The following is a 27,712-nucleotide window of genomic DNA, read 5'->3' as shown; positions in this document are numbered from 1 at the left end:
AGTGCGAGAGGCAACCCCAGCACCATCTGGAAGGAGGGTCCCAACTATGGGAAGGTTTCCCTCTGCTCCCATTGACTGCTCTGCTTCCCTGGGCCTTTCTTCCTCCTCAACAGCACAGAGGCTGTCTGACCGGAGGTGGGACAATTCTACAGTGTCCCGGAAAGCCTCATCAACATACCTCTCTGCTTCTCTGAGCTCCTCCAGTTGCGCCACCCTGGCCTCCAAAGTCCGTACGTGGTCTCTGAGGGTCGGGAGCTCCTTGCACTGACTGCACACATACGCCACCAGCCCACAAGGCAGGTAATCATACATGCTACACTCAGCGCAATAAACTGGATAGCCCCCACTCTGCTGCTGGGCTTCTGCCTGCAGTGTCTCCTAGTTAATGAAAGTGTGGTTTAAAGAAAGGGGGTTTGGAATATGGTTTGGAGTATAGGTTTTAAGAGGAACATGTAGGACCAACAAGGGACCCTGGCCTAAGTGAATGCCCTGCCCACTGATTAAGGCTCAGCCAATTACCAGAGGCTTCAAGCTTTCAAACAACCAAACAAACAGACTGCCAAACACAAGCTCAGCACACAGCAAGTAACCCCCAAACACAAACAAACACACACTACAGACAGTATAGACAATCTGAACTATGTTCAACCACTCTCCATATTCACAGATTTTAAGGTCAGATCTAGCTTCTAAATATGAGCCGGGATTAGGCAATGTGACTCTGCTCTCCCAGGTCCCTTTACAGGCTGATGGGACTCAGAATGATTTTCCAAGAGCATCTAATCCTATGATTCTAATCCTCCCCGCTCTTCCCTGGCACACCATGGAAGCACAAATTACCTCAAGGTATAGCTTGTAGGGCTTTTTATGCAATGATATTGCTGAGTGGAGACAAAAGAGGTGCCATTTCAAAAGGGGTAACTTTTGTTTGGTGCTCCAGTATTACATTGGAGGGAGAGGGTTTAAGGTCTCTGAAATCCTTCTACACCAGTGAGAACCTATTTTGTCTGAAAAAGAGTTTTAAGGGTAAAAGTTAGGAATTAGTATTACTTTAATTCTCACTTAAGATCACTCCCTGCATATTTCCTTCCTATCTACACCTACAATTGCTGCAAAATAGAGTAATACAAAAAAAAGGTAGTCGCATCCAGGGTTAACATCTTCAGTAAGAGTTATGTTACTTTCCACATAAGAAATTACTGCTAAACCCTTGGGATGGAGATATGGGCAGGACCATCTGTTGTGTAAGAACACAACTTATGCTATGGCTACACTAGAGAACTCTCTAGTGTAGTCGCGCTAAGCCAACTCCAGCCCACAAGTGGCGGTAGCTATGTCAATGGAAGAAGCTCTTCTGCCGACATAAGCACTGGTGTGCACAGCATAAATTGTGTCACTCAAGGGGGTGGCTTATGAGCAACATAACTTTTGTCAGCTTAAGCTGTAGTGTAATCACAGCCCTAAAGAAGGGAGTTACTGCGACACAAGCCTAGTGCTATCACAAATGAGAATCTTCATTTAAACAGTCTACAAACGATTGCCTTAACAATATCCCTGGCAGAAGGTTCCAATTTTCCTTAAAATTAAGTTCCTTCAGTTTACCCTCACAAGTCTTTTTTAATTTTATTTTACTTTAAGCATGGCATGCAATTGTTGATAATGTCTAGCTAAAATTTTTCAGACTGACACTCACCAGGTGAAATGTTCTGACCAGCTGCTGCATGATATTGTGCAGCGAGTTAATTAACAAGTGGTTCCAAAAGTACAAAACTAGCTAGGAAAAAACGGGTACTTACCGCAAGGGCCTTAGACAGTTTGGTTCTGTAGTTATTTAAAACAATTGCAACTATGTCCGTTTGAGGCACATATGCGAAGGCATTCAGAAGGTAAACTCTTCTTACTCTAAACAAATCCATAGCCTCCTGTAATGGAACCTGGATTTGAGATGAGAGAAGAAAGAAACCAACTGTAGAATAGCACTGAACTGAGAAGCGTCATGTTAATAGAGTCTATAGTTACACAGCATCCACACAATTCAAGATTACACAAAGGGATTGCTAACGGGAAACAAAGGTTTGTTTTTAAATAATGACTCTCAAAAACTGAAGCCAAAGTTTTCAAAATAAAAATGTCTTAAGTGTTCAGAAAAGCTTGCATCTACTCTCAGCACACAGGGAAAAAATAAAAGTCAGGCCACTTACTTATTTTAGGTACCTACCTTTAGGCAACCAACTTTAAAACTTTTGGCTTTGGAATCCAGATCACTGAGAGAATATACAGGTAGACTAAAAGTTATAAATAAATGAATGTTACTTGCCTATAACCAGAGTTCTTCAAGATGAGCCTCTATATACACACACATCTGTGGGATCAAGTGGGACCTGTGCCACAAGCTTCCAGTACCTTCTGGGGCCAGTCGCCCCTCCCATCTTAGAAGGTCCTGAGGCATAAAAGGGAGAGTGGCCCCAGCAACCCTTCAGTTCCTGACACTAATTCAGGAATTTCTAACCTAAGACTCCAAAGATGTAGGGAAGGTGGGGAGGGAGTGTGAATATGCAGAGGCTCATCTCAAAGCCCTCTGGTTACAGGCAAGTAACACTGATTTTTTTGAGTGGACTCTGCATATTCTCATCAGCAAGCTAGGGAAATGCAGTTAACAGGTAAGGTGGGTTAACTGGTTAGACTAATGCTTACCAGTTAACCTTTTAGATCCCTAGTTTAAGGAGGTGGAGACAACACACAATTGTGACATTTATACTAAGTATTGTTACACAATTTCCATCAGCTCTAGCTTACCTTATAAAATTCCAGTTCTTCTACTTTAGCTCCACTGAGGCCAGGAGTTGAACTTAGCAGTTGGACTGCAAGTTTTTCTTTCACTTCTTTGCTAATCTAAAACAAAAATATTTGTGTTTTTAAACTGATTATACATTTTAGATTCCATTTCTTTACATTAGCTAATCAAGAGTTTATGTTTTCAGTAATAATAAGTATGATATCCTTTCAGTTTGGAAAAAAGACAAAACTAGGGGACCAACAAAAAGATCACCACAAAATTGGTAAGAAAGTGTTACCTGGCAAACATCTGAACAGTAAAACATGAGTGGGAAGAATTCAGAGGAGGACAAAGCTCAATTAAGGGTACATCTACATGGTGATAGAAGCCCCCTGGTGGGGCTCAGACTGCAGGGCTAAAAGTTACTGTGCAGGTGTTTGGCTCTGGGACCCTCAAAACTAGCAGGGTCTCAGAACCTGGGCTTCATCATGAGCCTGAACATGTACAGGGCAATTTTTCAACCCTGGAGCCCAAAACTCGGGAGTCAGAGTCAGCTGACCTGGCCAGCCGCAGGGTTTTCTTACATCCCTGTGTAGATAAACACAAATAATTAATGTCTGCATGAAACAGTGTGAATCAGAAAGAAAGCATTGAAAGGTACTCTGAGTTTGGTTTTCCTTTCCATTTTTTCCCCCAGTCATTTCCATTGCAGATCATAGTGTGAAATCACGTCTTTTGAAGGACAAAGGTTATTTAAAAAAATTAAAAACCACATTTGAATTTATTACAACTATTGTTAAGGCCTAAATTCATTACAATGTACTACAATTACTTAAATAAATAAAAAATATGTTGAATCAATGACTTCACATTTAATGAGTTACTGTCTGCTTCTTCATTTGCGGAATCAGGGGCAAAACATATTCAGCTAACTTTTAAGGTCAAACTTTATAGACATGGTACTATATACTGCACTATACTGCATTAAGTATCTGTACCATTTTCAGTCTTTACAACGTAGTGAAATCTGGCACTGCACATTCTTCCCCCAAATGTCAGTACTTTCAGTTGTCACATGGAAAATCTTAGCAGAAATAATTTTTATTTGTTTCCTTATTATCCAGCATATTTGAAATAGTTTTGTTTCACAAACAAAATGATTTAAAGATATTTATTTTGTGTGGTTAATTTAATTCCAATTTCCAGTCTGATGCAGGTTGACACAAATGATGACTAAAAAGTTATTCAAATAATAAATACATTTTTAACATAAAAAAACTTAACAATTAAAAATTTAACTAAATATTTGTTAAGCTAAAGCTATATACTTGCTTAAATAAGTGTGTATAGCTATAGCGCATCCTCCTGGTTAGTAAGATGTACTAAACTAATATATCAGAGTGGTAGCCATGTTAGTCTGGATCTGTAAAAAGTGACAAAGAGTCCTGTGGCACCTTATAGACTAACAGAAGTATTGGAGCATAAGCTTTCGTGGGTGAATACCCACTTCGTCAGACGGAAGTGGGTATTCACCCACAAAAGCTTACGCTTCAATACTTTTGTTAAACTAATATAAAAGCTATATTTAATTGTAAAAAATCAACGTTTTAATGGTTATACCAACCAATGGGAACCTCTCTCTTAAGGAAAACAGTAAGTTATAACAGAACACATTAAGATCAATTATTTAAATCAAGGTTTTTCTGCTTGCTAATAAAAACATGTCTCAAATTGGTGATATAAAAATCAATCAAACCTGAAAGGGACATTAATCAATGCTAGTAAGTCTGTAGTGAGGCCTACCAGTTTAGGTTTGTGTGCAGCCAGCTTATGTCAAGGCCCCTAGGTCTCACTCAACACTGACAAATGCATAGCTGGAAACCAATCTGGCTCACCCTATGGGTTAGCACTGATAAAATAGATGTTAAGTTTATAAGAATGTGTTCAGACTTGATGAAACACTTGTAAGATACTGAATGTATTGATCTCACTTATGTGTGTATCACATGGTATAAAGTTATATTGAGTGTTTGCATTGTAAACCTCTCTAACGTGTAATTCACCAAATAGGAAAGAGGCATTAATTAAAGTAAAGTGCTAGTCCTGCACTCAAGAAGACCCATTGAAACCAAATGAGCCATTGTGAAATATCAAAGGTTGATGCCCAAACGAAACACCCATGAAGAGGAGAGGGGTGCAAATACCCGTCCCATCACTATGAACTCTGGGAGAAGGGAATAAAAATCCATGACAGGAAGGAACCGTATCACTATGCTGCTTGAAATTTTGAGAGGGCAATATTTCTAAACAAGGGATCCCCAAGTTGCTTGGGTTGTGTCAGCTCTAGAGGACATAGAAAGCTTGCACATCACAGCAGTTTCTATGATCTTTTGGAATTGGACTCATTTGTGTGTGTATGTTTATCTGCTTTAACCTTGTAAATAACTCTTTTCTTTTTCCTAGTTAACGTAACTTTAGTTCGTTCACTATAGAACTGACTATAAGCGTTTTCTTTGGTGTGAGGCCTAAGGTGCAAATGACCTGGAGCAAGCGATCCTTTGGGACTGGGAATAATCTGAAAATTATTGTGAATTTTGGTGTAAGGGACAATCTATCACAAACGCAAGCTTGCCTGAGTGGCAGAATAGACCGAAGTACCCAAGAGAACGGTCTGTGACTCCATGGTTGGACTACTACAGTGCTTGAGGAGTTCACACTTGTTACTTGGTTGATAAAATCTAAGTATAGAACATAGTCAATTTGAGGTTTGTACCCTGCTTCTTGACAGTCTGCCTTCAGGTTGGCACTCATGCTTAGAAGTTACTCCAGACAGCTTGACACAGACATCATTAAAATATTTTTATAGCACAATATGTTTTTGCATAATGCTTTATAGAAACAGTCCCATCCTGAAACATTAAGAAAGGCTGTCATTAAATATCTGTGTGTATTTTCTTGGAGATTTTGGTGATTAAACTAGTAATCCTGTAAAAGCTGCTACATGTGTTAAAAATCCAAATACTCCCAATCCAAGATAAACTAGGCATGTAGTATTGCCCTTCCACATCTCTCCTCTACAAAACTGCATATATGGAAAGTCCAGCTGATCCCCAGAACAATATACAGTAACTAGCTTGCTGACCAAAAGTAAAATACCTACAAAACAGAAAAATACCTAAGCAGTTCACAAAGATTTAACCACAACGTTATTTTCCTTTTGCTAGAAAGGAAGAGTTGAATAAAAACTCTGAAGAAGACATCTAAAATAGTCTCTTGGACACCATGGGAAAGGCTTGAAACTGTATGTTGTGAGTAGTATCTGAATGAATCCCCTCTATACAAGTGATGTGACCACTGCGTCCATCATATCAGATAAATTGTCTAGGAATTACCTCCCAGGGTTAAGATTATACCAAGATATAGACAAAGCAGCCCGATATCTCCCCATTGGCATTATCTGTAAAGGAAAACAGCTAAGAGAAGATTCGGTCAGAAAAATGACAAAGGCAACATAATTACATATGGAGAAGTCTAATGACCCAGAAGATTTTGATAGCCTAAACATATAAGATATGTTCAGCAACAGATCTATTAAGGTAATTAAATATATTTTTGGCAATGGCACAATCAAATGCCTATTGCAGATTAACATTTTACCTTCATCAAGGCTTCTATTTTTTCTTAATTAGCTTTCATCTTGCTTTATTGTTATGTCAGGCTTTTCATTCTTTTTGAAGTGTGGACTCCAGAATCAGACACAATAACACGTTCCTAGTTCTGCTAGGTATCTTCCTGCTTATACATCTAAGGATCCCATTTGCTCTCTTCACTACCACATCACATGCAAACTCATGTTCCGTCAGTTATACATCATGGCTTTAAGTCCTTTTCTGAGAAACTGTATTCTAAGATACTGTAGTGTCTCCCATTCTGTAAAGATAACCTACATTCTTGGTTCCCAGATGTATAACCTAGCATTTAGGTGTATTAAAATATATTGTACAAGTGATCTCAGCCTACCAGGTCATCCATGTCACTCTGTAGAACTGAGCTGCTATTTTAATTATTCATCACTCCAGAAACTGTGTATCATCAGCAAACTCTACAGTGATTATTTTTTGTTTTCTTCCAGAAACAACAGAGCCAAGAACAGGTCCTTGTGAAAAACCACTAGAAATGCAACCATTAGATGAGTATTCCCCATTTACAATTAGTTTGAAGTCAGTCAGCTAGTTTTTAATCAATTTAAAAATACTCAGATGCCTTACAGAAATCCATAGTTGTTTGCAGTGTGGTTGTAGCTGTGTTGGTCCCAGGATATGAGAGAGATATGGTAATATCTTTTACTGGACCAACTTCTGTTGGTGGAAGCTACAAGCTTTTGAGCTACAAACAGCTCTTCTTCAGGATCAAATTTGAGGAAGGAAATCAGTGTCTGAGCTAAATACAAGTTGAGACAGATTGTTAAAACAACATCAGGGATAATGCATGCTGTAAGACGGCATTTGAAGTGAAGTGGGCTATAGAGGGTTACACTGTTATGTGTGAGGGGCCTGAAGTGGGCAGTTAAGGGTTAACAGGCAGCGGGATGTGTTACAAATTGTTGTAATGAGCCATAAAACCAGTGATTCCTCCATATCTGATCTTTCAATACACGTCCTCAAAGGAAACCTGCACAACATCATCTTCAAAAGGCGAGTTTGGAAACTTAAATTCATAACTCTGTGAGACACTAACCATGGAATCAACAGAGACATTGGTTCATTAAAACAATCTGTAACATACCCCACTTCCTGCTGGCTCTTAATTGCCCACTTCAAAGCCTTTATGCACAGCAATCTAATCCTCAACTGCCTACTTCAGTGGTTCTCAAACTGTGGGTCACAACCCCATTTCAGTGAGGTCGCCAGAACCAGCGTTAGACCTACTGGGGCCTGAGACAGAAGCCAAAGCCCAAGGTCTCTGGCTCCACCCTCCTCCGCCCCTAGGGTCATGTAGTAATTTTTGTTGTCAGAAAGGGGTTGCACTGCAGTGAAGTTTGAGAACCGCTGATTTACTTCATTTCAAGTGGCCTCCTATCAGGGCCGTCTCCAGGCCCCAGCATGCCAAGCGCGTGCTTGGGGCGGCATGCCACGGGGCGCACTCTGCTGGTTGCAGGGAGGGCGGCAGGCGGCTCCGGTGGACCTCCCGCAGGCGTCCCTGCGGAGGGTCCGCTGGGCCCGCGGCTCCAGTGGAGCATCCACAGGCACGCCTGCAGGAGGTCCACCAGAGCCGTGGGACCAGCGGACCCTCCGCAGCCATGTCTGAGAGAGATCCACTGGAGCCAAGGGACCAGAGAGCGGTAGAGCGCCCCCCACGGTGTGCCACCGTCCTTGGGACGGCGAAATGGCTAGAGCCGGCCCTGCCTCCTATAACATGCTTTACTTCACAATCTGCCTCAACTTGTATTTAGCTCAAAAACTGATTTCCTTCTCTCTAAAAGTAAAGGAGTGTCCTGTGTAGCTCAGAAGCTTGTACCTTCCACCAACAGAAGCTGATACAATAAAAGATATTACCTCACCTACCTTGTCTCTTACACTAGTCCAAATATATTATGTCAAAAGATTTACCTTTGCCAACCAAACTTGTAATCACAAAAAATGATATCACATTTGTTCACCAAGATCTATTGTTCATAAAATCATGTGTATCAGAATTATATTGCCCTTCTTAATTCTTATCCTTTCTTTCTTTTTTTTTAATAAGGGAAACTTAAAGTGCTGATTGTCTACACCCAATTTCACAAGCTATCCACATCCCTCTATAAATGGCTTGCCCACATCAATATTTACCACTCCATCAATCTATGGGTCATCTGCAAGCTGTCAGCAACGTTTTTGCATTTTGCTTGCATATCACTGGTAAAAATATGAAATAGCACTGAACAGAGAGCCAGGCCCTGAAAGGCCTCCCCCACCCACAAGACACATCACTTCTCATTGATTATTCCCTATTAAATTATGTTTTGGGATCTCAGACCGTTTTTAATCTATTTAATATTTGCAATACTGACATTGTGTAATTCCAATTTCAAATCAGAATACTGGGTGTTACTTGGACACCATATGTAAGTCTAATAATATATCAGCACAGTTATCACCAAACTGTAATCTTGTCAAAGAACAATATCAAATTTACAGGGACATTTTTCCATTAAGCATGCTGATTGGCATTAATCATCAATAAAAAATTAAGGATAAAATAGAGTCACATCACCCATTCTATTATTTTGTCCAAGATCACTATCTGCTGACTGACCTATAGTTACCCAGGTCATCCCACCTACCTTTTTAAAATATTAGCAAAATAATTTTTTCCCCTCTTCTCTGCAGAAAACATTAGTTTTCCAAGATTTATTAAAAAGCAACATAGGTGCCGTGGATGTTATGTGGGAGGCAAGAGACTTTCTGGGAATGGGGAGGTGAAGAGACAATGAAAGAGAGGTTCAAGGGACAAGCGAGTGTGGAGGAGTGTAGGAAAATGCAGAGTCATCTATAATAAGAAAAACTTTAAATGCTCAACAAAATTCTAGATTAAGAACTAAATGTTTAAAGTTTCAGTGCAGATAAAAGCCTCTCCCCTTAATTCACTGCATACAGACTTGTAGAATTTTGCAGGAGGGACCCCTATTTTTATAGACCTGATAAAATTGTTTGATCAGAGCATCCATTTTGTGGTCCGCATATACCAATCCAATTGATATTCTTAATACGCATTCAAAAAAATCTGGGAAATTCCTATATAAAAATCTTCATTATTAGAAAACATTAAATTTCACCATGTGCTTCATATGCCATACAGCTAATATAGCACTCTTTACAAAATGCACATCTTTTTGAAAATGCAAATGTTAGAATGCTCCTAGGCACTGCAGTACTATAAATAATCATGTCTTAATACAAACAATAACAGAACACAAATAGCTCCGCAGAACTATACCATCCTTTTCTATCACCTCATTCCATTTTAATCACCCATTCAACCTTAACTCTGCAAAATTAGACACAAAATTAAAGATCTTATTTTCTAGTTCCATTACCAATATAACTCCATATTAAACCAATCACTGCAAAAAATTTTAGTTTCTACACAATATTGATAATAAACTTGTAAGATTAATATAAACACCGTCGCAATCTTTCATAACTTCAAGCAGATCATTCCAATTCTAGCTCATACAAATATTTTACTACTCCACCAACTCGACACACTATGACAACTTACAGTATACTGACAATGATTATGGAATTATATCCCTGTCAATCTCTCTACTACAATTCACTATACAGACAGAATATTGCTATTCTTGGAGCAAAGTGAAAGTTCAGGGTGAGTGGTGTAACTTGAGCAGGATGAGGAGTAAATAAATAATTAAATGGGGGGCGGGGATTGGCAGTATACAATTGGCTGGACCTTTCAGCTGTTTGTTTCCAGACATTCTAACACTAGCAATTTTATAAAGCTGTAATATTTTTGTACAGATAGTAACATTCTAATACTGCTTATAGATGTTAGTTGGACACCACCAAAACATACTTTGAACCTTAACTTTTGTTAGGGAATTATATTTAAATCTCCATTTTGGTAAAAATTAATCAAAGTATTATTTTGTAACTAATGTAGGATACATTGATTTCTTAGTTTCTATCCTACTTTGGTTCTTAGCAAGCAAAATGTCTCAAGTTACTTCATACGGTGAAACCACACAGAGGAGATATTGCAGAGGTTTTTTTGGGTAGGTGGTTGTTTTGGTTTTTTAAGATGTTGTGTCCTGAACAACTTTTTGGTGACTTTATCCCACAGTATAAATACAAACAAACAAAAGGCTCTAAATTTAAAATCACAAACTCCAGTATCTAAAAGTTTTTGCAGCATCCATCATTATGAATAATTAAGCTCTATCATCTGTTTGTTATTTTTGGACATTAAATCGCTTTGCAGGTTACTACTTCTAAACTGTTTTAAATATGTAGGTTTTTTTATTAAACTTTGCTTTCCAAGTTACATTTAATATTTCTAAAGCTTCATTTTCCAGTCATTGTCCATCTTTAGAAAATTCTTTTAGTTGACCACTTGATATTACATATTTTACATCTTTGTTTTCCAGTCACTTTTCAGTAATAAATATTTAAAGAGGAAAAATACCATATTTTATACAACTGAACAGCTGCACATGAATTTAAAAAAAAAAAAAAAAAAAAAAAATCACATTCCTAGTTTAACAGGATATAGTTAACCTGTTTGGGAGAAAAAATTGTTCATTCTTCTTTTTTTAAAAAAGTTAATGCGGAAACAATAAAAAAAAAAGTGTTGTGTTCTCGATTGTGCTCTAAAATTGTAAGTACAGTGGACAAAGCATGGGCTAGCTAAAAACTCTTAATAAACAAGCTACTCTCCAACAATTCAGTTTCAAGATACTGTATTTTGTTATACCGCCATAAAGACATGACTGATAAGAGTAATGTCTACAATTTGATGAGTCAGAGATTGCTAGATTTTAATGCCAGAAGGGACCATAAGATCAGCTATTCTGACCTCATGTATAATACTGGCCACAGAATTTTACCCAGTTATTCCTGTATTGAGCCCAATAATTTACTATAGCACATCTTCCAGAAAAGCTACCAATCTTGATGTGAAGACTCCCTTTTATATATCCAAGGATCACATTAGCCATTTTTGCCATAGCATCGCAATGGGAATGCCTCATCAGTTGCTTGTTAACTATAACCCTTTTTAGAGTCACTGCTTTCCAGAATAGGGTCCTCCATTCTGTAAATATTGTCTTATGATCCAGATCAGTATGGCCACGTCTATACTACGCGATAATGTCGAATTAGCTAAAATCGGTTTCATAAAACTGATATTATAAATTCGATTTCACGCGGCCACACTAGGCACAGTAATTCGGCGTTGTGCGTCCATGGTCCGAGACTAGCGTCGATTTCTGAAGCGTTGCATTGTGGGTAGCTATTCCGTAGCTATCCCATAGTTCCCGCAGTCTCCCCCGCCCCTTGGAATTCTGGGTTGAATCATTGTCGCGGGTGGTTCTGGGTAAATGTCGTCAGTCATTCCTTCCTCGGAAAGAGAAACAGCTGACAATCCGTTTCGCGCCGCTTTTTCCCTATGGATGCGCCTGAGACGCCATACAGCACAGCACCCATGGAGCGCGTTCACGGTCGGGTTTTTCTTTCCAGCACCTAGTGTGTACTTGGGTGTCCCGGACCATCCCTGAGACAGGGCGATACCCAGCGCTACACCAGCCAGCATTCATTCTCTTTGCATGTAGCAGAGCATGGTTACCAGTCCGTGCTGTACCGGTCTTACTCCGGAGTAAACTGGGCTTGAGATGACGGTTATTCTCTCCCCCTCTGATGCCGCCTGCTATCCATGGAGTGCCAACCTGGCTGGAATCACGGCCCGGGGCGGCAGACAAGCAAAATGAGAGCTGACTCCCCGATCAATCCCTCCTTTATGGTTTTCTAAAAACATGGTCATCGTCCAATGCTCTAGAATAAGGTCCCAAGCGTACTAGAGGACCAGTGTAATCAGAGCACAGTGCCCGTGACGTCAGTATTCACAGGGGTGTCCCCTGACAACAACTCCCACCCGGTCTTTGCTCCCTCCTCCCCCAACCTTCCTGGGCTACCGTAGGCAGTGTCCCCCCCATTTGTTCATGAGTTAGTTAAATAAGAAATGCAGGAAATAAGAAAAACCAGCAGAGACTTGTTAGTGAAAATTTTAAATGTAGGGAGGCAGCCGTCCCGGGGGGCCAACGCGTTCAGCCCAAAGAAATCCCTGGTGCACAAGCGGTGCGGCGGAGAGTGAGGCCGCATGCTGCTGCTATTGACAGTCTGCGTATAGAAGCAGTACAAATCTTTTCTTTATACAGGACAAGGGGGGGGTCTGATTATAAATAGGAGAATGTTCCGCGTAGGAGATTTTAACTCCCCATAGTGCTATCGAGGAAGGTGTCACAAGAAAAATAGAAAAAAATATACCCAGCTCGGTTCTGACCGATCTACTGGGAATAACTAGGTATCCACTTCCCCATTTTTATCCAGGCACCCCCGGCCAGCCTCCACCTAAGGCCAGCCAGGAGCGTCTTCAAACGGGCTGATGGCGAGATATGATATATATTCACGCACCACGACCGTTCTCCCTGCTACGCGAGCGAGCGTCGGACTGGCCAGGAGGGAGAGGAGCAAGACTGCCTTCGCAGCATTGATACTAGCTCAGCATCCGTCTAACCAGCAGCAATTCTAGTACACATGGGTGACATTGAAAGAAGTCAAGAAAATGATTTCTTTTCCTTTCTTTCATGTGTGGGGGGGGAAACGAGAATCTGAAGGAGCTAGCTTCCTGAACCAGCGACACCTACTTACGTGTTTTGTATGAACCTACAGCATTGGGAGCTCAGCAAGAATGCAAATACTTTCAGAGACTGCTGTTGGTGTTGGATAGCATGGGGTAAAGCATCCTCAGTACCTGTTTACCTGCCCCGCTGCATCCGAGTTCAGATTGCTGTTCCGGGAAAAGAAGGTAAAAAAAAAAGAAAAGAGGGAGAGTAAGAGGTGAAAAAAAAAAAAATCTCAGCGGTGACATGTGCACTGTGGATACGCCCGGAGCCAATAACTGTCGATTTCCATCCACATAACCCTAAATCCGAATATGTTTATCATCGATTTTAGCGCTACTCCTCTCGTCTGGGAGGAGTACAGAAATCGATATAAAGTGCTCTTTATATCGATATAAAGAGTGTTGTAGTGTGGACGGGTACAACGTTAAATCGATTTAACGCTGTTTAAATCAATTTAAACGCGTAGTGTAGACCAGGCCTATGTCTCCCTTCGTTTTCAAACACCCTCCACTGGATGAAGATGGGGGGTGAGGCAGTGCTGAAACTTTAGAACCAATACAGGTGCTAATACAGACAGGATGAAACATAACTAACCCCTCAAAGCCTACACTGACACCATATTATAGGCCAAGAGAACCTTCCTACCAGCTTCCACTGAAGCTGTCAAATCTCACACCAAGGAGTTATCCAGGGCAGTGGTTTTCAAACCGTGGGTCATGATCCAGAACTGGGTTGCAGCATGGAAGGGACTGGGTTGCAGCGGCTCTGGTCAGCACCACCAACTGGGCCATTAAAAGTCCCTTCAGTGGTGCTGCCCGGCTAAGACCCTACCTGTTCCAACACCGCACTGAGCGCCGGAAGTGGCCAGCAGCAGGTCCAGCTCCCAGGCTGAGGGACCATGGGGCTCTGCGCACTGCCCCCACCCCAAGCAACAGCTCCACACTCCCACTGGCCGGGAACCCGCCAGTGGGAGCTGGGGGGGGCGGGGGCAGTGCCTGGGGCCAAGAGCTGTGCTGAGCTGTATGCGTGACTCCACCTAGGAGCGACTTTCAGGGCACAGCACAGTCCATGGTGCCAAGACAGGCAGGGAGCCGGCCTCTGTACTCTCACTGCACTGTTGACCAGGAGACCACCCAAGGTAAGCCCGCACCCCAATCCCCCACCCTAGCCCTGAGCACCCCCAAAACAAAGAGCCCCTCCCTGAACCCCAAACTCCTCATCCGTGGCCCTACCTCAGAGCCTGCATCCCCAGCCCAGAGCCCTGACTCTCTCCTGCACCACAGCCCTGAGCCTCCCTAAACCTGAAGCCCCCTCCTGCACCCAAATTTCTCATCCCCAGCCCAGAGCCCTCACCCCTCCCACACTCCAGCCCCCTGCCCCAGCCCAGATCCCCCTCCCACATCCTGAACCCCTCATTCCTTATAGACTAACAGATATATTGGAGCACAAGCTTTCGTGGATGAATACCCACTTTGCCAGATGAATGGGTATTCACCAGATGAAGTGGGTATTCACCCAGGAAAGCTTATGCTCCAGTAAGTCTGTTAGTCTATAAGGTGCCACAGGACTCTCTGTTGCTTTTTACTTATATTGTTATCCCTAAATAATCTTAAAATTCTCATATGTAAAGAGACATTAAAAAGAGCTTATTTCATTTCTGAAATTAACCTTTCAAAATTAACTGTTTTACCTTTATTTACACACCTGTCATATTTATGTTACCAACAAACCAGGGCTGGCCTTATGAGGTGAACTGAGGCAGCCACCTCAGGTGCCGGGGGAGGTGGAGCATCACTGGGACCCAGAGTGTAGAAAATTGTGTCTGCTGCTGGTGCATATGTATTCTCTCTGCTCTAGATGCACAGAGATGGTGGAGTGATGCACAGAGATGGTGGAGTGCTGTGTTCGAGAAAGGAGGGCACAAGAGACTTAACAGGCAGACAGAAGAAAAGGTGAAAGGAAATAACAGAAAGCAGCAAGAGCTGCAAGGAGAGAAAGGAGGAGGAGCCTCTTATGTACCTTCTAGCACCCCCAGGAGCCTGGATTGATTAACACCAGCTTCTCAGGGAGCTTCCTGTTTTCTGCTGCTTCCCTGAACCCACTTGAGGAGAACAGGCAATCAACTGAAGTAGTAGGAGCCAGTTAGGCCCTTAAGATGCTGATATCTTCCCTCACTCAAGTCCTGCTACCAGCCTGCTTATTTGTCCCCTTCAGTTGAGTGTTGAGAGCAACGATAGCTGGCACAGAACAACAGTCATGAGTGAAAGAAGAAAATGCCCCTCTAGGGCAGCATTCAGAAAAAGAAAACAAGCAAAGGAAGCTTTTCTATGTAAGTAGGAAGGAGCTCTCCTGAGATACATAGACACAAATGTTCACAGTGAGCCTTCCAGCCCCAATGAGGATGTGAGTGGTGAGGAGATACTTGACCTTCCAGTTAGTCAGAGTGCAGGTGACCTGGCAGCTACTGCAGCATCCATAGCTCCATCTCAAATGGATGTAACCATGCACATTTCTGACGAAAAAATCAGAGAAGGGTGTGGTGGAGGCGCAAGAAACAGCTGCTGCTGAGTTTAGTTCCTTAAGTCTAGATCCGATGTCAGCAACCTTTGGCACGTGGCCCACCAAGGTAAGCACCCTGGCGGGCCGGGCCAGTTTGTTTACCTGCCGTGTCCACAGGTTGGGCCAATCGCGGCTCCCACTGGCCAATGTGGGCTGCGGGATGTATGATATTCCAAAACGCCTCACTATACCTGAAGACGACCTACACTAGCACTGGAGGACACTAGAAACAGTGTTGACACATGATGACATGCATAATATTGATGCGAGTGATTCAGGTGATGAACTGAAAGTCCTTTCAAGATACATTCATCAGGATCAACTCCAAGGCTGTTCTAGAATATATGTGCACAAATAAGATGACCACCCTCTACCCAAATTCTTTTGTTGCTCTGCGCATATTTCTAACACTTCCTGTAACAGTTGTCATGACATGGGAGAGGCTGGTCGGCCTTGCAACCATCTCAATAGAGCATAAGCTGGCCAGACTGTGGATCTTCAAAAAGCAGTTTAAATTTCTGCAACCAAGAAGCACAGAAAGCACCACTTTGATTATTCAAACACATAAAAATACCAGTGTTTACCATGCAGACAAGAAAAGTTACATTTGCGTTCAGGCATTTGAAAGTTAAGTGTTACTTATAATTTTTGAACAAGGCATTTTAAATTGTTAGTTCTCCTTTATTGGGGTAGATGGCAGAGCAGTACTATGAGAGGAGTAGAACAGGAAGAATACAGAATTGAGACCTTTCAAAGTTTTGGCCCAAGCAACGGGGCATGAGGATGTCATTTGAGCTCCCCACCTCAGGTGCCAAGATGTTGTGGGCCAGCCCTGAAACAAATTTGAAAAAGTATATTCTGAAAAACAAATCTCTCAACGTTCTCTCTACTTCTAACAGGCAACGGTGTACTCATGATTAAGTCTACAATTTAGTCATGGGTATTTTTAGTAAAACTCATGGACAAGTCATCAGCAATAAACAAAAATTCACGGTCCCTGACCCATCCATGACTTTTACTATAAATACTCCTGACTAAATCTCAGCTGGGGGGGCCCGCTGTTTGGGGGACACTGCTACTGGGGGGCAGGGGAGGCCAACAGCACCAGCTGTCTGCCACCCCCAGGGCAGCCAACCTGCCACTGCTCCAGCCACTTCTGGGATCACTGCCGGGGGCCGCTGAGCTGCGGTTGCTCCTGCCACCCTCAGGACCACTGCTCAGGAGCTGCTCTGGCAGCAGCTAGTGTGGCTGTCCCTGGGGCCAGCTGCCTGCGTGACCCTGGGGTCAGCCACATTGGCCGCTGCAAAATTCCTGGAGATCGCAGAAAGTTACGGAATCTGTGATCTCCGTGACAGACACAGAACCCTACTAATGATTGAATTACCATGAATAACCCCTCAGAGACATGATTTTGATCCAGATGGATCATACAAATGCCATTTTGTATTATAATTTAAGTTACCTTATTATCCTCCCTCAGTTTCATTTAGCTATGTTGTAGAAATACAAAAAAGTATTGTGGTAGAGGCTGTATTTATTTATTTATTTAATCTCTGTAGAAAATGCTTCCCTGCTAACAATGTTTCTGTGGATTTTTTTTGTCATTGTAACATTCTGTAAAATTTAAGAATCTATAATGAACTAAAAATTCAGTGTAAGAGCCAATTAAATGCAAGTTGCAGCTACACCTTAATTATTTTTGGAGACCTGAAGATGGCTGCAGAGAATGTGTGTGGAAAAGTCAGGGAAATTTTATTTCTTACAATAGTTCAATGCCCATTAAAGACATGGCATTCTTTCCATTGACTTTGGATCAGGCTTTTAATGAGTACAGGTTTATTGCACCTTATGCTGGGGTTACGTTCTGCGGTCAGCGTGTAAAGAGAAAACCGCATATAGTCAAAAGGACCCTTGAAAAATCCCTTAAATCACCCATAAAGTACAATTTTGTGTATACAACCCTGTACAGTACTATGTATTGTATACAGCAATGTACAGCACAGTATATAATAAAGACCAAATATGCAAAATATAATTTTATAGTATTTTTAACAGACAAAAGAATGAAAGAATAAAAAATGAAAACAGTACAGTACAGCGCAGTACTGTAAACCTGAACAGTCATTCTGGATATTCTTGCTAGTCTTGTACTGTACACACTCCAATGATTAGTCTTCCTCTTCCCCTGAAAACACTATTATCAAGTCATCAGGGCTTGATGTCGATCCAAGGAGACGATTGGCTAGGCTTGGGTGACGGAGAGCAAGTCGTAGACAAAGTGGTTGGCTTTGGTTCAGCTCAATAAGTTGATTGCGTAGGCTCTGCTGCTGCTGGTTGTTTTTTCTATAAAAACATGGTGATTGGCAACTCTCCCTGCTGTCTCGAGCTCCTCAAATATTTCTTGGTACGGTCTCAAATCATTCGTAATACTACGTGTGATTTTGAGGCTTCGTTCCACAGAAGGATCATATTCAGAAATTAAATCATTCAAGTGTTTCGCTGCTTGGAACACTTTAGAAAATTTAAGAAGATTCCAAGTTGCTGGCTCTTCCTGTTCATCATCATCTTTGTCTTCTGTAGACAATTTTATCAGTTCCTCTAACTCTTCATTAGTCAATGTTTCTCAATGGCCCTCAATTAAAATTCCTCAGTTTCTTCCTCAAGGATGTCGATGAAGCCATCACCACCCACTTGCCTGGCCACCTGAACAGCGAGTTGCACTTCTTTATCAATGGTCAGGAAACCCTTAAAATCACTTACACAGTCTTCCCACAGGTTTCGCCAACATGCACTGACTGTGTCAGGCTTGATTGCATCCATTGCCTGTTTAATATAAGTGATGCAATCAGCAATGTTGAAGGACTTCCAACACTCCATCACACTAACATTGGGATCAGCATTCATAGCGGAAAGGATCCGTGTGAATGTAAGCCTCGTGTATGTGGCCTTGAAACAGCTAATGACACCTTGGTCAAGAGGTTGGAGGTGGTATTGGGGGGGGAGAAAGAAGACTTCAATGTCGTTAGGTGCAAACCGGAGTGCTGGAGGGTGGCCAGGAGCATTGTCTACGATCAGCAACACTTTAAAATCAAGTCCTTTCTCTTCAAGGTATTGCTTGACCTCTAGAATAAAACACTTGTGGAACCAATCCAGAAATAATGCTGCTATCACCCAAGCCTTTTTATTTGATTGCCAGAACACAGGAAGGAGATTTTTGTTCTTGCCTTTTAGGGCACGGGGATCTGCAGCCCTGTAGAGCAAGCCCAACTTTATTAAATGCCCAGCCACATTGCCACAAAACACCACAATCACACGGTCTTTAGCTGCTTTAAAGCCAGGGGCTTGTCTTTCTGATTTTGAAACGTAAGTGTGGGTGGACATTTTTCCCCACTTGTTCTGGGAGATAGCCTCTTTTCTCTATGATTTTCTTTAATTGCTCGGGGTAGGCTTTTGCTGCATCCTCATTGGCAGATGCAACTTCACCAGTAGTCTGCATGTTTTTGAGGTTGAAGCGGTTCCTAAAACTGTTAAGCCAACCTTGGCTGGCTTTGAAGGCTGTCCCTCTTCGGTGAGAGGTTTGAACAGCGCCTAGATGCTAAGAGCCTTTTCTCGCAACATGTTGCCATTGATAGGCACACGTTTACGGTTCACGTCTTCCAGCCATAAGTTGAATGCTTTTTCAGTCTTCACTAAAGTCTTATTACACACTTAGCAGTTACTGGAGCACTTGATGCCACGGCTTGACGAATTTCTGTCTCTCGAATCTTGATGGCACAGATGCTAGATTCCGTTGGCTATGGACATACCGTCTCTCAATAAGTCCAACACAGCCAATTTTTCCTCCAGCGTTTGAACACGTTACTGTTTCTTTGGCTGAGCACCAGATGAAGTAGGTGCCTTGTGTTTAGGGGTCATGTTATACAGTACGAAAAATATGTATTGTCTATTTAAACAGTACAGGTACAGTAGAATCTCACTCAGCACGGCGAGATGCGCACAGTATGAGAGGCACAGGGGGACTAAGTACTGTAGTGGGAACAGCAGATTCGCATCTCCCATGTCACCCTCACTCTGGGGCAGACACACTATTTAAACTGGTTTGTTTTGTTTTTGTGCCAACCCTCCAGGGTTATTATAGGGGAGAACCTTATCACAGGCCTAAAGACATGCTGTTGCTGTCAAGTCCCCCCACAAAAAAACATTTTAGTGGGAACAGCAGATTCACGTCTCACGCTGGTGGAATCGCCTGGTTTTTTATTTTTTTTCCTTTCTCCTGACCGCGCAAAGCTGAAATTGCGCATGTTAAATATGCGTAAGATGCGACAGACCTGTACTGGAAAATAGAAGTATAAACAATATTTATAATTTCTTTAGGTACATATTCAAACAGTGAAACAAGTGTATTCAATTAAAGTGATGTACAATTATTTCTGGATTAAAAATAAAACAACTTAAGATATAAGGTTTGTGTGATTTAAATTTAGTCATAAAAGAAAATGTCAAGTATTGGCAACATGTAAGCCAATGGGATCAAAGTAAATTTAATTCCTCCTATTATTCTTTAGATAAAGATGCACTTCACACAATGCACAATATATACTTCTATAACTATTTTACTGTTGAACATTAAATCCCATTGCAAGATATGAGAGGGCACTAATTATGCCTCCCTAAGTTTAATATATTGTCCCTTTTCTCTCCCAAGATGTAACTTTTTTTGCATAGTTACGTGAACCATGTTAGAAATTGTTTGGATATCCAGATCCCTTGGTACTTTGGATGAAAGGAGACAAACAAGGAGCCTGATTTTCTTGTCAATTGTGTGCTTGATACAGATTTTTAGCACTCTACACACAACAGCTTTTCTGTAGGATGTTGTGGCTTTGAACAGAATGACAGGAGGATTGATCGATTCCAAGGCAAGAAGGCACCACTGTAAGAATCTAGTTAGTCTCACCTCCTGTGTAACACAGGCCAGAAAACATCCCCAAAATAATTCTATAATATCCCCCAAAGTGAAATCTGGACCGTTGAACAGCTATGTCCCCTAAATTTTCTAACCTGGTGTGCCTTTTAAACTGCTTTGCTGTCAGAACATCCACTCCTGGGCTGCTCACGTAGCCTTCAGTATGCAAATCCACTCCCAACTAAATACATGAGCACTCTGATAAAAGTCACTCATGAATTACATACACATACAGGATGACACCTGCAAATTCCTAGTCCCAGCCTTGTTCTCCTAGAAATGTGCATCCTGTACTGTCCAGCACACCACTGAACAATGCAAGCTCATAGAAAGTCCATCATTTCTTCAAAGGAAAATTATATATGCGTCAGTTTTGTTATCCCAAATTGAGTTCCCCACACACTTTAATCCATACACACTGGTTAAGATAAACAATAAAATAAGTTTATAAACCATAAAGAGACATATTTAAATTACACATTATGATGCATAAAAATCAGGACTGGTTACAAAAGAAAACAAAAGAAGTAAAACACAAGCTACTACGTAACTTAACAAGCTAAATTAACTCAATAGCAAAAAGTTTTGTCTCACCATAAGCTGTTGTAAATTTCACAGGCTGGCTCTCCTTTCAGCCTGGGACCATTGCCCCTTCATTCAGTTCTTTGATAGTTATTGATGTCATGAGCAAAAGGAAGGGAGGAGGTGAAGTCCAGTGTTTTCTTTCCTCTTCATAATTCAACTTCCTGTGCTAAAAATACCCTTGCTGACTCAAGGTGACACACAGTATGTTGTGGACATGAGGTTTGAATTGCCTCTGTGATGAAATGTACATTTCTTCTTTACATCTTCCCCCCTGCTGGAGGATGGCCTCAAGCAGGTGATGGCCAACACCTCTCTGGGGTGCTAGTGTGTCTTTATTTCTGAAAAACTGGTTTGTGGATGTTATCCAGAATTACAACATATTTCAGTAACAATCATACAGTAGAATCTTATAAATTCGTATATAGAGATGCTACATGTATTTTAACAGGATAAAGGATATTTAGCAGATTATGACTTTTTTAAATACCTCAACAAGGCATACTTTTACAAGACTATGATAAATTTTGTACCAAGTGGTGACCATAATAGTATAGACTGTCAAATTTCTAGAGCATCTCTTTTAGGAAACACCACCTGCTTTAAAAATTGGAGGTGACAGAGAATCTGCCACAACCCTTGGTAAACTGTTCCAATGGGTTAATTACCCTAACTGCTAAAAATGTATGCCCTATTTCTGGTGAGAATTTGTCTAGCTTCAACTTTTAGCCACTGGATTGGGTTATACCTTTCGCTGCTAGACTGAAGAGCTCATTATTAAATAGAGGGCCCTGGAGCAGGTACTATAGACTGTAATCAAATCATCCCTTAACCTTCACTTTGTTAAGTTCCTTGAGTCTATCCCTATAAGGCATGTTTTCTAATATTGTACTCATCTTCATGGCTCTTCTCTGAATCTTTTCCAATTTATCAACATCCTTCTTGAATTATGGACATCAAAACTGAACAGAGAATTCCAGCCGCTGTTGCACCAGTGCCACATAAAGAGATAAAAATAACCTCTCTACTCCTACTCGTGATTCCCCAGTTCATGCATTCAAGGAGGATGACCTCTGGGGAGACGGAAAGATGGGTTCCTCTTTAACAAGAAAGATTCTAGGGTCTTTAATACCACCTTGTCATCATGGAACACACAATTAAATTTGGATGGATAAAGCTGCCATTCCTCCATGATCACATTAAAGGATGGGTGCAGCAGGTTTATTGCCCCAGGCAAAGATTTGTCAGGCAAGTGTTTGCCCCTAGGTTTGTCCATCTGCGCCTTCTCCATTTGGATCTGGCTGTAGATGCAACCTTTCTGCATAATGTTTCAAATTTATCACGGGGGAGGGAAAAGATCACTGTTGCTGCCTTTTTTTCATGCCTTGCTCAGAGCCTGAATCTGAGAGCTCTTCTTCATCAGGAGTGGAGGTAGTGACTTAGTGAAGACAAATACCTCTCAGATGTTATATTTTTTTCTTTCCTCTTTCATCCTTTTGAATATTTTTGACCTTTCTGGAGTTGCCAGCTGACTGTGGCCAGCTAATCTTAATTTTAAAATTTATACCTCATTTCCAGTCTGAATTTGTGTAGCTTCAACTTTCAGCCTTTGGATTGGGTTATAGCTTTATTTGAGAGACTGAAGAGCCCATTATCAAATATTTGTTCCCAATGTAGGTACTTACAGACAGTAGTCAAGTCATCCCTTAACCTTCTCTTTGTTAAGTTTAACAGATTGAGCTCCTTCAGTCTACCACTGTAAGGATTTCCTAATCCTTTAATCTTCTTTTGGCTCTTCTCTGAAACCTCTCCAAGTTATCAACATGCTTCTTGAATTGTGGACATTAGAACAGTATTCCAGCAGCAATCATATCAGTGCCCAAACCAGAGGCAAAATAACCTGTCTGCTCCTACTTGAGATTCCCCTGATTATGGATCTAAGAATTCCTTTAGTTCTTTTGGCCACAGTATCACATCGTGAACTTATATTCAGCTGATTCTCCAGTACGATACCCAAATCTTTTTCAGGGTCAGTGCTTCCCAGGGTAGAGTTTCCCATCATAACAGGCACGACATGGAGTGCTCCTCTTCAATGAAGTTGCCACAAGATATGCCTTGTCTCTTGACTGTGCTTTTTTACATTGCAATCACAGTACCTTGGGGCATGGGGACCACTCGATATTCCTGTCAGCACAACAGCCCCAGGCCCAGGTTGCATGAGAGTCGGCTGGCTGTTAACATGAACCAGATGATGGTGACAAAGCCAAATAATCTGTATCAAAGTTCTTTACAATTTGTCTTTTTGCAAGGTTCTTTAAAAAGTACACAATAACAATTCCCTACTTCAGCTAGAGGAAATTGCTCATATTTACATAGCTGCCAAAAGAAAGCCACTCCCACTTTAAAGGCATCCTGTAATTCAATTAAAATAAAAGGTTCTACAAAGATTAAATATATCTACATTATGACCAAAGACATAATACTCAGGAGAAGAAAGTGTCAGTTGGCTCCATGCTATTCATTTAACCAATTATAAAGCTATATGCTATTCTGCTAGAGACTTCTTTCCATTTGTCCTGCAGTGATACTATAAAAGGAAATAATTTTAAAATGTTTAATTAGCACACTGTCTTAGTATCATCATCAAGATGCTTAATATCTGAACCAACTTTAACTGGTTACTTTTCACCTACCTAGAAAAAAGGTCATAGCATGAAAATGGAAATAAATACATCTTATCCCCTCCTATGTGAGCACTGACTTTAACAAATGGAACAGCTCCGCCCCTATACTTAAAGTCCTTCTTCACAGGAATGAATCACTTTAAACCAAACAATTAGTTAACAAGGTCCAGAGAAAAGTTACTCCCCCACTGCTCTCCATCTGTAACACGGTCTCAGTACTTGCAGAAAAGAATAAAATATGCCACCAATAATACATTTTGGGGAATATTTTCAAAAGCACAAAAGGCAGCTAAGAGGTACAACACCATTAAAAGTAAAAAAGCTGAGTGACTAACTTCCATTTGTGCCTTTGAAAATCTCCCCATTTATTATTTCCAGCCAAACCCACATTCCACCACTCTTCTCCTTTTCTTTAGTTAAAATAAAGCAACTTTATTATTAAAAATTCTAGACTGACAGCCTCAGAAAATGAGGCTCTATTTAGGCTATGTCGACACTACAGCTTATGTTGCCATAAGGTATGTTGCTCTGCGGTGTGAATAAACCACCTCTCTGAGTGACATAAGTTACACCAACATAAGCGCTGGTGTGGACAGCGCTATATCGGCAGGAAAGCTTCTCCCACCAACATAGCTACCGCCTCTCATGGAAGTGGTTTTATTATGCTGACGGGAGCGCTCTCTCCTATCAGCATAGGCATCTTCACTAGACGAGCTACAGCAGTGCCCTGTATGTATAGACAAGCCCTTAAGCACAGAGAAGTTACATCACAATCTCCACAATGTACTATCAATACACCTCTAAGTTAGTTCAGTCTTTATGTCCATTTTGTCTTCAGCTTTTTAATCACACTACCAATGACTGTCCATGCCAAATGTAGCAGTGGTTTTTATTACCCAGAAAGAATTGTCCATTAAAAACTAAAAAGAGTTCTACATATTTCATATGGGCCTCAACATCCTCAGATGATGACCACTTTCGTCACTACCTACATGGGTTGGTTTCAAACAGAAATTAGAAGGTTTATCCCGTTACCAGTCACTTGAGCCAGTCCCAGCCAGAGGAAAATTTTAGATTATTGTAATTGCACTTGTGAAAGTTGCTTTTGCCTCTTTAATCCCAAACTAATTATTCTAAGTACCCAATTAATTGGCACAATGCCTATGTATTCAAAATTTTCTATTAGAGTTGCAAAATTTTCTTCTTTATGATATTTCCCCTTATGTTATCTTCTGCAATAACATTTGCGTGTTTTAGAAAGCTTTTAATTGAACACTACCTTCAAAAAAGAACTGCTCATCTCTTCCCACCCCCATCTGAAAAGTGGTTCTCAATCTCCTATATTTTTGTGATATTGAATGAAGGTGAGATTGTTTTAACTTTACTTTTGTTTAATAATTACATTTATTTTTAATATAACTGTCAAACTTTTTCCATATTTGCAGTGTAGTTGTAATCATGTCAGTCCCAGGATTAGCGAGAAAGATGGGTCTTTTATTGGACCAACTTCTGTTGGTAAGAGAGACAAGCTTTTGAGCCACACAGAGTTCTTCTTCAGGTCTAGGTAAGGTACTCCAAATATCACAATTAAATGCAAGATGGAACAGACTGTTTAGCATAAGTAGTTAGCACATACTGTAAAGGACCATTCAAGGTAGAGCGGACCATTAACACAAGTCATAGAACAAAAAGGGGGGGATTAGTGGGTTACAGATTGTTGTAATAAGCCATAAATCCAATGTCTCTATTCAAACCATAATTTTTAATGTTTAGCAAAGTTATGAATTTTAGCTCCCAGGCTCATCTTTGGAAAGTATTATGCATGTTTCCTATGAGGACTGACAGGTTAGATATAGAGTGATCGCTTTGTGAAAAGCATTCAGCCACAGGTGAAAGGATGTTTTTGTCTTTTATCATTTTCCTGTGTGAGTTCACTCGCAGCAGCAAGTCTCAGAGCCTGGATCAACTGACTCAGGCTCATGCTGGGGAGCTAAAAATAGCAGTGTAGATGTTCAACATCAGCATGGAGCCCAGTGTCCAAGATCCTCCCTCATTGCTGGCTTCTGAGCCTAGACTCCCCTCCAAGGCTGAATGTCTACATTGCTATTTTCAGTCCTGCAGAGAAAGCCACAGTTATTTGACCTGGGTTCTGAGACTTGCTGCCTCGGGGATTTTTTTGGCTGTGTAGACTTACCCACAGCCAGAAAACTTCCCCCAAATAATTCTTGTTTGATCTAGAGCATATCTTTTAGAAAAACTGCCAATCTTGAGTAAAAAATGACAGGTGATGGGAAACCCACCACAACCCTTAGTAAGTTGCTCCACTGGTTAATTACTGTGTTAAAAACATACACCCTTATTTCCAGTCTGAATTTGTCTAGCTTCAACTTCCAGTCATTGGATACGGTTATACCTTTCTCTGCTAGACTGAAGAGCCCATTATAAAATATTTGTTTCCTCATGTAGGTACTTACAGACTGTGATTAAGTAACTCCTTAACTTCTCTTAGTTCAGCTAAATATATTGAGTTCTTTGAGACTATCCCTATAAACTGTGTTTTCCAACCCTTTAATCATTCTTGGGGCTCTTCTCTGAACCCTCTTCAGTTTATCAACATGCTTTTTGAATTGTGGACTGGACACAGTATCCCAGTACTCAGTAGCACCAATGACAAATACAGAGGTAAAAACTTCTGTTCCAAGTATCACATTAGCCCTTCTGGCTACAGCGCTGCTCTGGGAGCTCATGTTCAGCCGATTATCCACCACAACCCCCAAATCTTTTCAGAGTCAATGCTTCCCAGAATAGCGTTCTGTCATGGTATAATTCCCCTCTCTGAACCTTAGCGTCCAAAAGATGGGGTACCAGCATGAATCCCTCTAAGCTTAATTACCAGCTTAGATCTGATAGCTGCCATCAATCAGGACTTGGAGTGCCTGATAAACTCTGGTCTCCCCAAAACCTTCCCTGGGGACTCCAAGACCCAGATCTCCTGGATCTTGACACAAGGAAAGTAAACCCTTTGCTTTACCGTTGCCTCTCCCAAGCTTCCCCTCCCTGGGTTACCCTGGAAGATCACTGTGATTCAACTCCTTGAATCTTAAAACATAGAGCAATTCCACCTCCACCTCCCCGCTCTCCCCCACAAATTTCCTGGTGAGTATCGACTCAATTTCCTTTGAGCCTTAACTGGGGAAAAATTAATCAGGTCTTTAAAACAGAAAAACTTTTAATAAAAGAAAGAAAGAGTAAAGATAATCACTGTAAATTCAAGATGGAATATTACAGGGTCTTTCAGCTTATACGAACTAGAGAGAAGCCTCCTCCAGCAGAAATACAATTTAAAATACTTCCAGCCAAATACACATTTGCAAATAAAGAAAAACAATTAAAAACACTAAACCGCCTTTCTACTTGCACTTACTACTTGAATAGAAAATTAGAGAGCCTGCAGTACATTCAGTCACTCTCAGATCCCAGAGATGAAAACAGACAAAGAAAAGAACACACAAACAAAGACTTCCCTCCACCGAGATTTGAAAGTATCTTGTCTCCTGATTGGTCCTCTGGTCAGGTGTTCCCGATTTCACTGTTTGTTAACCCCTTACAGGTAAAGGAAACATTAACCCTTAACTCTCTATTTATGACACGTCCCCTCTCTCCTGTAAGTATAGTCCACATTCCTCATTCTTAAATTTAAATTTACCCATATTAAAATGCATAGTTTGCTTGCACCCAGCTTACCA

General features: G+C 41.1%; 1 protein-coding gene across 3 annotated transcripts in view; it reads right to left on the bottom strand.

Annotated features, from left to right (window-relative positions):
• PRIM2 (DNA primase subunit 2) overlaps positions 1–27,712 on the bottom strand; it is a 291,161-nt gene that overhangs the window by 223,623 nt on the left and 39,826 nt on the right. For all 3 annotated transcript variants that reach the window (XM_032806250.2, XM_075063735.1, XM_032806249.2), the window contains exons 6-7: positions 2,797–2,892; positions 1,797–1,934 (exon numbers count right to left, since the gene is read on the bottom strand). In XM_032806250.2, the coding sequence (XP_032662141.1) occupies positions 1,797–1,934; positions 2,797–2,892 (234 nt within the window). The remainder of the gene's footprint in view (positions 1–1,796; positions 1,935–2,796; positions 2,893–27,712) is intronic.

Source organism: Chelonoidis abingdonii, chromosome 3 (genome assembly GCF_003597395.2).
Source record: "Chelonoidis abingdonii isolate Lonesome George chromosome 3, CheloAbing_2.0, whole genome shotgun sequence".
NCBI lineage: Eukaryota > Metazoa > Chordata > Testudines > Testudinidae > Chelonoidis > Chelonoidis abingdonii.
This window is presented reverse-complemented; position numbering and strand designations above follow the sequence as displayed.